At 35.2% G+C, this 14464-nt stretch overlaps 1 protein-coding gene across 1 annotated transcript in view; it reads left to right on the top strand.

The window, feature by feature from the left end:
• Positions 1 to 14464, top strand: part of FAM126A (family with sequence similarity 126, member A) — a 62287-nt gene that overhangs the window by 31575 nt on the left and 16248 nt on the right. The window contains exons 6-9 of the mRNA XM_006880290.1: positions 91 to 186; positions 4361 to 4477; positions 9108 to 9195; positions 9702 to 9861. Of these exons, the coding sequence (XP_006880352.1) occupies positions 91 to 186; positions 4361 to 4477; positions 9108 to 9195; positions 9702 to 9861 (461 nt within the window). The remainder of the gene's footprint in view (positions 1 to 90; positions 187 to 4360; positions 4478 to 9107; positions 9196 to 9701; positions 9862 to 14464) is intronic.

The raw sequence follows: 14464 nt of genomic DNA, 5'->3' as shown, positions 1-14464 counted from the left end.
ATATAAAAGAAAATATAATCTCTCTTTGGTAAGTAGTATGGTTGACTTGGAATTCTAAGGCTTTGTGATGTTCTTTTGGTTTGTCTTTAGGTTTGAGGTATTGACGTTCCTTTTACTGTGTTACAATGCTGCTTTAACCTATATGCCCAGTGTTTCTCTTCAATCACTGTGTCAAATTTGTTCAAGGTAAGTTAAATTTCATATTTTTAATATTGAAATATATTAATTTAGGATTCTAAGTTGTTACATAACTAGGTTATTTTTGTTGTGCTTAGTCATTTAAATCATCAGATAAGTTAATGTAATATAGCTCAACCTATATAACACATAGAAAACTTATTATAAATTATACAAAAAACCATATTGAAAGGGTGAGTGCAAAGGGGAGTAATATTTAAGTGGAATATAAAAAAAAGGATTACCCTATATGTCCACTTGCTGTACAGAGGTAACTTGTGGTTTCTGTGAAGCTGAACACCGTGAAACTAATGTGTCAATAATGGTTACCCATGGTGGACAGTGTTTGGTGGAGCTCCCCGATAAAAACAAGCTTGGAAACAGGAGTGTCATCCACTTCCGTAATAGCTTGCCTCCGGAAACCCTATGAACCTGAAGAAAGGATGAAAGTCATGCAAGTGTTAAGGACTTTCATTCATAGGGTCGCTATGGGTTGCCTATGACTTGACAGCACTTAACAACAACAACATCTAATAGGATGGGCCTTTAATTGTTTGGCGTGTAGTTGGTTTCACCGTGGGGTATTTTTTAAGGGTTTCTTTATTTGTTTGTTTAAACTATGCCAAATTTGTTTTAATTTGGTACCACAAATAAGAGTTAGCTAGTTTTTAAACTATCCTTATTTTAAGAAACTGAATAAAGGAATTTAAAGAATTCTTTTATATATGATAGCTAAGGGGTATAAGTGAGCTATGGTGGCCTAGTGGCAAGAAGCTGCAATCCCAAAGGCAAGTGGCTGTATGGGAGAAGGACGGGAAATCTCCTCCTGTGCAATTAACTGCCTCTGAAAACCCTCCAGAGGGTCAACTCTGGGTCAGTTCTGACTCTATGGTACACAATGACAACTCTGTCATGCAGGATTCCTGTGAGTCACAATCTATTGAGTGGCAGTGAACCATTATATTATTAACATCTACCATCAACATTTTCTCACAGAGATTATTTTGTGAAGGGGGCAATGTGGAAAGAACTATTTATAAATTAAAATGAAACTTGAGTTTAGCTTTCCCTGTTTCTCATTTCATTGTGGTCTAGTGAAAGCTTTCTTACAGACTAAAAGAGGTAGGTATAAGGACCAATATTTCAGGAACACTGAAATTCTGTAGAGTTTTTAGAGTAACATAATGCAGCAGTTTTGACCTATAAAAGTTAGACACACAACAAAGTCTATCCATTCTGGAGCAGTCTTAGATGGTTGGGCCATCTCTGCTTCATAGAAGTTTTAATTCCGTGTAGTTTTCCTGAAATTATGGATTGAAAATTAGTCAAGTATACATTTTGTTCATTTCTGCACTGTATAATTCCAATGGGCTGGCTTATTCTGCAATTATTTTCATGTTCTGGATAGAAAATTGCTAATACTCTAATTTTACTTGGCCATGTGACAGCCAAATTCTTTAATAAAGATCCCAAGTAAAAAGTAATTTTAATAGCAGAGATGAAGATTGTTTAAAAAATAGCTGTAGGGTTTTGGCCAGTGGAGGTTTTAGCAGAAGCTTTTATTTTCTTTTCATGCCACAGAAAAACTCATTCTGTCTTAATGTTCCCTAGTTCTAAGACAATGATAGAGGGAAAAAAGATAAATAAAATACTTAAGCTATTTTAATAATGCTAACTCTTTAGCCTAGCCACGTCATGATGTAAAGAGGAACTCCATCAAATGTATCATTCTTGCCTTTTCTTGGCTGTTTAGTTTTTGTTTCTTAAGATTCTTTGTCTCTACAAACCCAATAATCTGGAATCTAGTTACATCAGGCTACTTTAATAATTTTTTCAGATATTCTAATGAGGGTGTTTTGGATATTTCTAAGATGAATAGAAAATAATTAGAAGACATTTCTTGTCTAACCAAGCTAAACATAGTTCATATCAAAGGGGAACATTAACTATCAATCTTTGATGATAAATAACTGTTAAATGATTATGATAGTTAAGTACCATATTAATACCAATGTAGCTCATGCTTGGGAGGATGGAGGGACAGCACAGGAGAGGAAGGCCCTCTATGAGGTGGATTGATTCAGTGACTGGGATAATTGGGATGGGAGTGTCAGAGACAGTGCGATTGGCACAGGACAGAGCGGAGTTTAGGGCTGTTGTACATAGGGTCGCTATGAGTCGCAAGCGACTCGATGGCACATAACAACAACAGGTGTAAAGTGATTGCACTGTATTGTGACTGATTTAATCCTTTGGCCAAGTGAAAGTTGTATTATATTGCTCTTCTCTTGGGTTGCTGATTATGATGAGGGTTGATTAGGGGTGAAGGTTACCTAAACTATTAACTTGGATAGCTAGGAGGGAGAATACAAAATACAGGAAAAAAACCCCTCATAGAATAGCTGAACTAAATTCCATGACAAGTGTCTTCCATTCCTTTTTAACTTTCTGATTGTGACAAATTGTGGAATTAAGACAACCTTGTATCCATGCCTCTAAATAAAGTCTTGGCAGGCTACTTCCAAAAACCAACTGCTGAAAATTTTATGGAGCACAGTTACATTCTGACATATTGTGAGGTGGAATCAATGCAGTCACAACTGGAATTATGGGATACTTATTAAAAACGGAAACTTATTCTCTATTTTAAAAACAGAGAAAATTAAGAAAAACAAAAAAAAAGAAGATAGCAGGGGGAGGGCTGGGTGGGGAGAGAAGTGAACAGTGAATGAATGGCAATCCAAAATCTCTGTAAAAATGTTCATTAAAATTATTAAAATAAAATTAAAAAAAAAAAAAGAAGGTAGCCGTTCGCTACAAACAGCTTAGGGAGCTCTGGTAGCTTTTAGTGTTAAGGAACCAAAGGTATGTAGTTCAAGTCCACCAGCTGCTCTGTGAGAAAAAGATGGGCAGCGGGCAGCCTTCTGAGTGATTTACTGCTTCTGAAAACCCTCTGGAAGATTAGCTATGAGTTGATTCTGACTTGACAACACACACCAAGAACAATGTAGACAGACACCTCAGAGAAAATTCTGACTTTGTACATACTCTTTCTGCATTAACACTTTTCCTCTCTATTTATTAAAAATGGAATTATACTGCATACATAGTTTAGCTATTGTTTTCTTTGTCACTAAAGTTGTTGTTATTATTGTTATGTGCCATCAAATTGCTTGCGACTCATAGCGACCCTATGTACAAGAACTCTATACGCTCTTCTATCCTGTGCCAACCTAGCCATCTCAAGCACACTTATTCCCACCTCTCTAGCCACAGAATCGATCCGTCTCATCGAGGGTCTTCCTATCCTGTGCTGTCCCTCCACTCTGCCAAACATGATGTCCCTCTCCAAGTATCAGTCCCTCCTTGCAACATGCCCAAAATATGTCAGACGAAGCTTCAGAATCCTTGACTCCAGGAAACATTCTGGCTTCACCCTCTCCAGGACAAACCTGTTTGTTCTCCTAGCAGTCCATGGTATATTCAACACTCTTCTCCAGCACCACAGCTCAAAGGCATCAATTCTCTTTCTATCAACCCTAGTCACTGTCCAACTCTCTGATGCATAGCACATAATTGCAAAGACTATAGCCTGGATCAGGCGCACCTTAGTCTCCAGTCTGACATCGTTGCTCTTCAGTACTCTTGAGAGGTCCCTCACAGCCAACTTTCCCAATGCAATTTGTCTCTTGATTTCCTGGCTGCTGTTACCAAGAGTGTTGACCATGGAGCCAAGTAAACTAAAACTGTTAACTATCTCAATCTCTTCACCATCCATACTGATGCTGCCAATTGGCCCAGTGGTTAGAATCTTTGTTTTCTTGATGGTGAGCTTCAGTCCATATAGGAGGCTGTAGTCTTTGATCTTCTGCAGCAGAAGTTTAGTTGTGTTATAGTATTCTGGGAATACTTTCTGTAATTGAGTTTCTGTGTTGGACTTTTAGATGGTTACCTGTTCACCACAGTAAATACTATTTCACTTTTTATTTTTTTACTATTTATATTCTTCCTTATGCTCACTATTTCAACCTACAAAGCTTCATGGTACTTTTTCTGAATGAATTTTATTTTTTGTTAGTTTTGTTAGGAGAGCATATCTCAGTTCATTTTAACTTTAAATGTTAAAAAAGAAATTACCCACATTTTACTGATTTTGTAAATATATTTGTTTTGACCTTTCTAGACTCTGTGTATGTGGTTATCCTCGACAACATGTGAGAAAATACAAAGGTCTGAGTAGCAGAATACCAGTTTCTTCAGAATTCATGGTGCAAATGCTAACAGGGATTTATTTTGCATTGTAAGTTTATGTTATACACATAAAGCCTTTGATCTCTTTGGATAATTATAATATGTTATTTATTGTCAATCTTTTCATAATAAATGTAACCAGTTGTTTTCAAGTGAAAGAATATGAATAAATTTTCTGGAAATAATTTTATTATTTTAAAAAATACATATTTTAAAGTTCTGAGTATTTGTAGTTAAAACAATTCTTAATTTTTCTTTGATTCAGAAAATAAAAATTAGTAAAACTTGAATCATTCATAATCCCTTTCTTCATTATTCTTTTGTACAATAATTTTCAAATAGCTTTTTACCTAGTAATTATCTTTTGATTATTCCAAAGAACAGTTTCCATAATCTTACCTTTTAAAGATATTTTAGAAATTCTTTGATCGGGAATAGTTTTCTCTTAATTTCTAATATTGATGCTGATCATACCAAATACCTTAAGCAATCGTATTTTCCTTTGAACTTCATATTTTAATTTTATGCATCCTTTATTGCACATAAAATTTATGGTCTGAAGGCCAGATCAACTTATTCAAGTTATTAAAACGTATTAAGTTTTATTGGAACTTTATTTATGGTCATGTGCATTTACATACATCCTGTCTATGGCTGTTGCTCTATCATGATGACAAAATACACTCATTGTGACAAAACCTAAAGTACTTATACTCTGGCCCTTTAAGGCAAAGTAGTGGAATGGCTGAATCAAATGGTCTTTCTTATTGCAGCTTTTTGAGAAAGCACCATTCCATAGTGCCTTCCATAGTGATTGCACCATTTTACACTCCCACCAACAGTGAATAAGACTTCCGGTTTCTCTACAACCTTGCCAGCATTTGATGTTTGCTATTCTGTTAAAATTTTGCTGTTCTATATCTCATAGTTGTTTTGATTTGCATTCTCTTAGAGCTAGGGATTTCGAACATTATTTCTTCATGTGTTTGCCATCTGAATGTCTTCCTTGGTGAAGTGTCTGTTCATATCCTATGTCCATTTTGCAATTTGGTTATCTTGTGCAGAATCTTTATTCTTGATGTTAAGCTTCAATCCATATTGAAGACTACAGTCCTTGACTATCTGCAGCAAGAGCTTTAGGTCCTCCTCAGTTTCAGTAAGCGAGGTTGTGTCATCTGCATAACACAGGTTGTTGATGAGTTTTCTTCCAGTCCTGATGCTACATTACTCCTCGTACAGCCCACCGTCCCTGATGATCTGTTCTGAAAACTGCTTCCTGATCCGAGTATAGGTTTCACATGAGCACAGTCAAATGTTCTGTGATTCCCATTTTCCTCAAGGTCAGCCACAATTTGTTGTGATCCACACAGTCAGATGCTTTTGCATAGTCAATAAAACACAGATAGACTTTCTTCTGGTACTCTTTGCTTTTGGCCAAGATCTATCTGACACTGGTGATAATGTCTCTAGTGCTACTACTGCTTCTAAACCCAGCTTGTATTTCTGGTAATTCTATGGTGAGGTCCTGTTCTAGTTAATTCTTGATAATCTTCAGCAGGATAATATTTTTGCTTGTGTGTGATATTGTTAGACAATTTCCACACTCTTGTTGGGTCACCTTTTTTTTGCAGTGTGAATGGATCTCTTCCGGTCAGTTGCCCGGGTAGTGTCCTCAGTTTTCCTGGCATAACCTACTGAGAACATTCAGGGCAACATCTGTTTATTGAAATATGTCACTTGGTATTCCATCAATTTCTGGGGCTTATTTTTTGCTAGTTTTTCAATTTTTTCTTCATCACCATTGCCTCTTGATCATATGTTGTTTCTTGAAATTCTGTGTAAGCTACTTCTTTTTGGTAAAGTGACTCTGTATACTCCTTTCATCTTCTTTTCATGCTTTCTGGATCATTCAAGATTCTGGCCAAAGCATCCTGAAGTATTGCAACTCGAGGCTTGAATTTGTTCTAATTTAGTTCCTTCAGCTTTAGGAATACTGAGCGAGTTCGACCTTTTTGGTTTTCTGACCGGATCTCTTTGCACATTTCATTGTAATACTTTGTTTTGCCTTCCCAGGCTACCCTTTGAAAACTACTCTTCTGCTCCTTAACATCCTTTCTTTCCTCTGCTTTGGCTTCTTGGTGCTCTAGTGCAATATTTAGAGTTTTTTTTCTGACTTCCATCTCTATCTTTTCTTCCTCTTGTCTTAGTAATGAACTTTAGCATTCTTTGAGGATATTCTTGATAGCCTCTCAAAACTCATGTGGTCTTTGTTCATTAATATTGAAGATCTCAAATCTGTTCCTGAGATGGTTTTTTTTTTTCCATTTAGGTGGAATAGATATAAAGCCAAATTTTTATTCCTTTGGATTTGATTTCACCTTCTTTAGCTTTAGTTTAAATTTGCATATGAGTAGTTGATAGTCTGTTCCACAGTCAGCACCTGGCCTCATTTTCATTGCTGATAGTGAGCTTCTTTTCACAGATATAATCGATCTGATTCCTGTGCATACCATCAAGTAAAATCCATGTGTATAGTATGTTTTTTTTTCTTATGAAAGGTATTTGCAATGAACAAATTATCAATTGTACAGAATTCTGTCATTTTATCCCCAGCCTCATTTCTGTCACAGTCCATGTTTTCCAACTACTGATTCTTCTCTGTTTCCAAGTCTTGCATTCTAGTCACCAATTATTATTAATGCATCTTGGTTGCATGTTTGCTAGATTTCTGACTGCAAAAGTTGGTTGAAATAATCTATTTGTTCTTTTTTGGCTCTGGTTGTTGGTGCATATATCTAAATGATAGTGGTATTCACTGCACTTCCTTATATATGTATGGATATTATCCTGTCATTCCCAAAATTGTATTTCAGGATGAATCTAGTAATGACCTATTTAACCATGAAAGTGACCCCATTTTTCCTCACCTTTTCATCTCCGGCATAGTCGATATGATTTTCTGTTTCAAAATATCCCATGCCAGTCAATAGCATTTTGCCAGTACCTTATATGTCAATATTTATTCATTCCATTTCCTTCTTAACAATGTCCAGTTTTCCTACATTCATTCTTCTCACATTCCATGTTCCAGTCATTAGTGTCTGCTTACAACTGTTCCTCCTCATTTGTATTTCCAAATTTGAGGGCTTGGCTTCAAGTGTCATACCTGCTAGTCTAGTATGCTTTATTGTCCATAGGATTTTTGAAGGCCTGCTATTTAAGAAAGTGTATGGCAGATCCTTCTTCCTAGTCTGTCTTAATTTGGATACTCAGCTTTAGGACAATATTTGACAGACAAGCATTTTACCAAAAGGAGCAAATAAAAGACACTTCCCTCTTAGTGAAAGTAACCAATGGATTCAGTGCCACCACCCTCCCTCCGCCCTACGCATGTGTCTTTTCTCTTCCCTTTGCCTGGTCCATAAGCATCTCCTTACACTCTTCCTACCCTGTCCAGCAGCTCCCTCTGCCCAGACAACCCTTGATACCATGACTCAGACCTCAAGTCACTTCTGTAATGCCTTGCACCTCGCACTGTTGCTGATCTCTCACACTGCTGCCTGTGTTAAGTTGTAAGTCCGAATCCCATGTACTAGCTTTGTTGTTGTTATGTGCCATCGAGTCACTTGCAACTCCTAGCGACTCTATGTATAACAACTCTGAACCCTGCTCTATCTTGAGCCAACCTCATAGTCTCTGACACACATGCCCCCTCTACCCCAGTCACTGAGTCAATCCATCTCTTCCAGTGTCTTCCTCTTGTGCTTTCCCTCCACCCTCCCAAACATAATGTCCCTCCCCAAGAACTGATCTCTTCTTGCAACATGTCCAAGTATGTGAGATGGAACTTCAGAATCCTTGCCTCCAAGGGACAGCCTGGTTCACCCTGTCCAGGAGGAACCTGTTTGTTCTCCTAGCAGCCCATGGCATATTCAATATTCTTCTCCAGCACCACAGTTCAAAGGCATCAGTTCTTCTTCTGTCACTCTTAGTCATTGTCCAGCTTTCCTCTGTAGAGAAGGATTTTTGTCTGAGGCAGTCAATACTGGGGAAAGGTTTTTGCCCTGATCTGCTCCAGGAATGTTGTCTTGTGACTTAGTGTCTTTGCTCTTCTGTTTGCAGCACAATGCTGATTAAGTGCATATATAAAGTTTTATTTCCTGTTACTAGACTTTCTTCAGATACAATTGAAATTAATTCAAAGAATTAACAATGCATTTTTAAAGAAAATGAAAAGCTAAGCATTGTGCTAATATGAACTTTTAGTTTTTTCTATGAAGATGATGTCTCATTATATTCTGTCCGTATAGCACTGGTCTGTCCATTTGATGTACAGAGCTAACTCGTGGTTGCTGTGATGCTAAACACTGTGACATTGATGTGCCAAATGTGATGGTTATTACCCATGATGGACAGTGTTTGGTGGAGCTTCCTGAGTAAAACAAGCTTGGAAGCAGGAGTGGCATCCACTTCTGAAATAACTTGCCTCTGGTAACTCTATGAATGTTATACAAGAATTATACAAGTTATACAAGTGTTCAGATCTTTCATTCATGGGGTCATTATGAATGGTCTACGACTTGACGATACACAGTACTTAACAACAACAACAACAATAGTTATAGAAATGTAATTAAAAATTAAAATGCTTTCTTTAACTTATTAATTTAATTTTGCAGTTATAATGGAGAATGGGATCTAGCTCAAAAAGCATTAGATGATATTATATACAGAGCTCAGCTGGAGCTATATCCAGAACCACTGTTGGTAAGTACCACATTGGTATAAAATTTGTCACTTAAAATTTCTTATCTTAGAACTATAAGTTGAGAAGTAGCCATTTTTAGTGCATTTTTATGTCAGTTATCAGTGATTTATGCTCCTGTAATAACTAGAAAAAATTTATGCTTGGAAAGGTGTGTGTAAGAGTATATAAAATAATATTTGAAAATTTTATTGTACTAAAGTATTAGATATCTGATTGTCTTTTTCAATTTTGAGAGTGTTCTCCTTAAGGTAATCTAGCTGCATTTATTCATTAACATTTAGCATTCGAAAGTATGGACTTAGTATTTTGATATTTTTGACTGCTTTACTTATTTTTAACCACAAATTTCCTTCTGAGTTCTTCTTGTTCTAGAGGATTTATGCATCATCTTATGAAATGTATTGGAGTGAGTACTCACTTTGTAAAAATTAGCATTGTGTTTTTATCTAAGGGTGTAATAATGCATCTACTAGTATCAGTCTTAAGCTCTTCTTTTTCTTCTTAGGTTGCTAATGCAATAAAGGCTTCCCTGCCTCGTGGTGCCATGAAATCTAGTAAGGAGGGCACAAGGTGTATTCAAGTTGAAATTACACCAACTTCCTCCAGAATATCAAGAAATGCAGTAACTAGCATGTCTATAAGAGGTCATAGGTGGAAAAGACATGGTAAGAAATATGTAGCTCTTCAAATTAGAGTGTTGTTGATTTTCTTATATTATTTTTGCTACTTTATGGTGGTATAACATCTAGCTTATTATGATATTTCATTACCATAGCTATACAAATAGATGATAAATATAGGCACAGGAAGCAGTAAGCCAGATCATATTGATCAAAAAAATAGAGAATATAGGAAATTTTACAGGAAAATGCAAGAAGGAATTTATATTTCTTTTCCAGTTTCCATTCTTGATATTTAGGTGGACATGTTGGGGATTAGGGTGGGAAATATAGGTCCTGTTGATTAAAAATGTGAACTGTTAAAGCTTAACTGTGCATGTGTACATTTGTGAGGAAGACTATTTGTTTCCATGCATGTATTTAGCAGAGGGAGAATGTGTATCCAGCAATAAAATGAAGTAATTTCCCAGATATATTTTTAGGAAAAGAAATACTTCAAATAAGATAAAAGACTACTTAAGTATTTGTATTTGTTATATTCTTACAGATCTTTGGGTTCCATTTTGACCACCACTAAAGGGCTGACATTCTGTTTTAGTACTGTTTTCTGTCTTCATAGTATTCCTTTGTGCTTGGATAGCTTACTGTTCTGGGTTCTATAAACAACACTGACTCCTTATGGGGAAGATAGGTGTCCTAGCTGTTGTTGTTGTGTACCATTGAGTTGGATTTGACCCTTAGCTGACCTTCCAGTGGGTTTTCAGAGGCAGCAAATCACATGGAAGGAGGTTGCCCATCCTTCTCCCACAAAGCCCACAATTGATTTTCATTGTGTGCCTTCAGATTGGCAGCTTCTTACCAGTAGGCCACCAAACCTCCTTATCCTTGCTGTGGTTCTTAAATCTGTAGTTCTCAAATTACAAATTTATTAAAGTCCAGAAATGTAATTTCCTTGTATATTTCTTTTAGCAAAAACAAGCTTAAGATAAAATAGACTATCCAGAAGTTACCATTTGAAAGTAAAATACATAATAAAAATTTTACCATGTACCTTTTCAATTATCATAGTTCTTTTTCCTAAATCCCTTAGATGGCTCTTTACCACAAGGCTTTGTCATATAATCTATACTTATTTCTTTCTCCTTTATTTTCCACTGCCTTCTCTCTTCCAGAGTAAATTTAATTGCTATTTTTTGTCTGTTCCACATAAGCACCATCTGACTCACCTCTCTACCATTATTTGTTGTTTGGTTGGTTTTTTTTAAGTGATCTATACTGGGAACAATGTAAGCAACTTCCCCCTTTTAAAAACAGTTATTGAAATATCACTGCTTCATTCTATAAAAGTCTCCTAATTAAGTTGTAGTTGCAAAGAATAAGTGCTTTTAATTTTTTGCTAGCTAGGTATGTAATAGAAAAGCCTACCTAGTAAAATTCTAATTCTTTATACTGCCCACCATTCTTCCCACATGTGCATTTGCGAGTATTTGAGGCAAGTAAGTACAAAGCATTTAGGACTTTATAAGACACTGTATAAAATGGATTTTTAATTAAGAGCTACTTAAATGGCTTTATTAGCTTTGTTACTGAAAAAAAAAATGGTTGTATGGCCTGCTGCAAAAATACCCCCAATATTGGAGACAGGGGTTGGAGTTTTATTATCTGCATTCAGGTTAGAGATAGGACTATATGAGCTTCCTAAATCAGTCTCTGAACGGAAGGTCGCTGAGTGGATATTTGTAGGCTAGGCTAAGTGTGTGAGAAAGAGCTCATGATTAGTCAGCACTTTTAGAAGGGGAAGGTGGAGTTATTTTAGAAAAGGGCAGTGATGCAAATCAGTAGTCTTACGCAGCAGACTCTCCAAGATGATGTCTGCCTGGTTAGCTGTTTAGGTTTTCCTCTTTCAAGATGGCATCTGTGTGGTTAGTCGTCACAGAACATGCTCTTTCAAGATCACTGCCCTTTTGAAGTCTTACAGGATTCACTTGCATGACCGTTGAAAGTTTGTAGCAGGGTTAAAAGGTGTTAAAAAAGGGAACATATTAGGGTGTCCAGGCTACTCATGTAGCATTTAATTCCTAGGCCTTATGATGCTTACATTAGCTGAATGCTGGCTTTCTGATCTGAACAGCCTCAGGGGAAAATACTCTGTTCAGCACATCATGTAAAGGGGAAGATAGAAAAGTCTGTGATTCAGAGTTATTTAGTTGACGCTTCACTCACTCACTCGTTTCTGTAGAATGAGAATAGCCGACCTTCCACTGAGAGTTTTTGGGAGGCTGTAAATGGCACAGGAAAGGATTACTCCTCTTTTTCCCCATGGAGCAACTGATGGATTGGAACCTTTGCTTTTGGTTTAGCAACACAACTCACTGTCACCATACCATAAGAGTCTCCTAAACGGTTAAAGTTTAGAATGGTTCAAGTCTACTCTTATTTATGGAAAAGGTATTTTTTATAGACTTCAGAAGGTCTTATTATTATACAAAAGGGAGCCAATTCTTAGCTATAGTTGGTAGAGTGGTGAGGCAACCATCAACAAAGAATTTCACCTTGATAAAGCAGTTCTCTTCACAGTTGTCCTTCTAGGTGGTCTCTTTCAGGACATTTCTCCTTTAAAAAAATATTAAAGAAATATTAGTTTCTTTTTGCCATCTTTTCTCTTGCAGCTCCACAAGAAGTCTAAGATTTTTATTAGGTGAATTATTATTTAATTGGTCCTTTCAGTAGTCATTTCATAGAATTGTGCATTTTGAAATTAAGAGTTGAGTTTTTTTCATTGTATGCTAAATTTTAGTGTACACAAAATTATATATATGTTATATAAGAGTAACAGTTAATTTATTTTTATTAAATTCTATAGCCCTGAAGTATAATACTCTAATTTTACTGTCATTAAAATCACTGTAACAGTCTGAATTTTTTTTAAAAAAAGGCATATTTTCTGATTTTATCACAAGTTACACGAAAGTAGAAATTAGATTGAACTTCTTCTGACTTATGGACAATTGTTAACTGTTGTCAACAGGCAGATACTAATAATAAAAATAATATTTTAAAATGAGATAATCTGAAATTTGTCCTATTTTAGTCCTAGTGCATGTTAAATGATTCTTTTAATAGCACTTCATTTTGTTATTCAAGTCTTGGGGATCCAAGAAGACAAAGTGTTAAGTAGTAAAAAAAAAAGAAAGTAAGATCTGTCTATATTTTTAAGTCTTCTAATTTGGAGAATACAAGATAAGTACCTTGTAAATTTAAAACTATCTAATTATACTGAAGGACCTCTGTTAGCCTAATGAATAAGAAGTTGCACTACTAACCCAAAAGTAGGAAGATCAAATCCATCTCTTGCTCTGATAGAAATAGATGACAACCTATCAAAACCTGCTTGAGGATCAGCTATGAGTCTGTCTTGAGTTTACAGCAATAAGTAATTATGTTTTTAAGTGATAATTCAAATTAAATATAATTTACATTTATTTGAATGCAAAGAAAGCACACTTTTATATTGTTTTAGCTCTTTTATTGTCTTTTCAGTATTTAAAATAATTTCCTATTTAATAAATATCATGGGTATGGTACAAATTCCAATTATTATAATAAAATTTAAGGAGACGTAATTATTTACACAAAATCAGCAGCAATATTTCAGTACTAATTTCTTCCATTAGGAAAGAGAAGGAGAACTAAAATGGTGTAATGTCTGTTAGAATTTTGTTTAAAATGATCATTGGTCTAGAAAATAATAATACATATCTACTATATGATAACATATTGATGAAACAGGATAATAATACCTTTCTAATCCTGTTGAGCAAAGCAGAATAATTCTAATAGATGTGTAACAGGTAAAATATTTTAAGTAAGTAATTGTGTTCATAAATATCTTAAAGCACTTAAGATCATTGTTTTAGGTGCTTTAGAAAAGTAAGATATCAGAAGTTTTAGACTAAAACATTTTTGTTTTATTGAAGTCTGATTTTATGACTTTATGAATACAGTCTTCAGTTGAGGAAAAGTTTCAAAGTGAGGAGTTGGTACAATGCTTATGTTCTTCAGTTAAAAATAGTCTATTATCTGTGGCAGGGTTTTTAAAAGACTAGACATTTTCAGTATCATCTTGGGAAGTTGAACTATTTTTAGATTCAAAATGCTATTTGAAGAATAAATTTTCCTTTCCCATTACAGATGATAATGCATTTGTACCCAAACTAAGCATTTCCCTCTAAAAACAAAGTTAGTTTTAGGTGGTTTCTAACTGACGTTTTTTAATATGGAAACTATATTCCTGAAGAACCAAGAAGAAAAAAAAAAGATCAGTTGACTCAGAGGACATTTTAACCAAAAAGCTAAAATCTTATACTGCTACATTTGACAATGTGAACATTAGATTTAAAAGAAGAAAAGACGTGAGTATTCACAGAATCTTGGCTTAGTTTTTGAAGAGTAAGAAAAATTGTTCTATTCCCATGGAGAGTAAATGTCCAAATACTTTCTACTTAAGTAAGCAATATATTTCACAGTTAATTGGTCTTATGGGTAAAATCAATTGTTTGTACATTATTGTTTTCTATTTTTGTAAGGAAATGTCTCAGATAACTCTTGGAAGGACATTATTGTTTGCTATTAATTCTTTTTTTTTTAT

This window comes from Elephantulus edwardii, unplaced genomic scaffold, assembly GCF_000299155.1.
Source record: "Elephantulus edwardii isolate Elephantulus edwardi_28Jun2011 unplaced genomic scaffold, EleEdw1.0 scaffold00007, whole genome shotgun sequence".
Taxonomy (NCBI): domain Eukaryota; kingdom Metazoa; phylum Chordata; class Mammalia; order Macroscelidea; family Macroscelididae; genus Elephantulus; species Elephantulus edwardii.
Note: the sequence above shows the minus strand (reverse complement) of the source record. Positions and strands in the feature narration are given on the sequence as shown.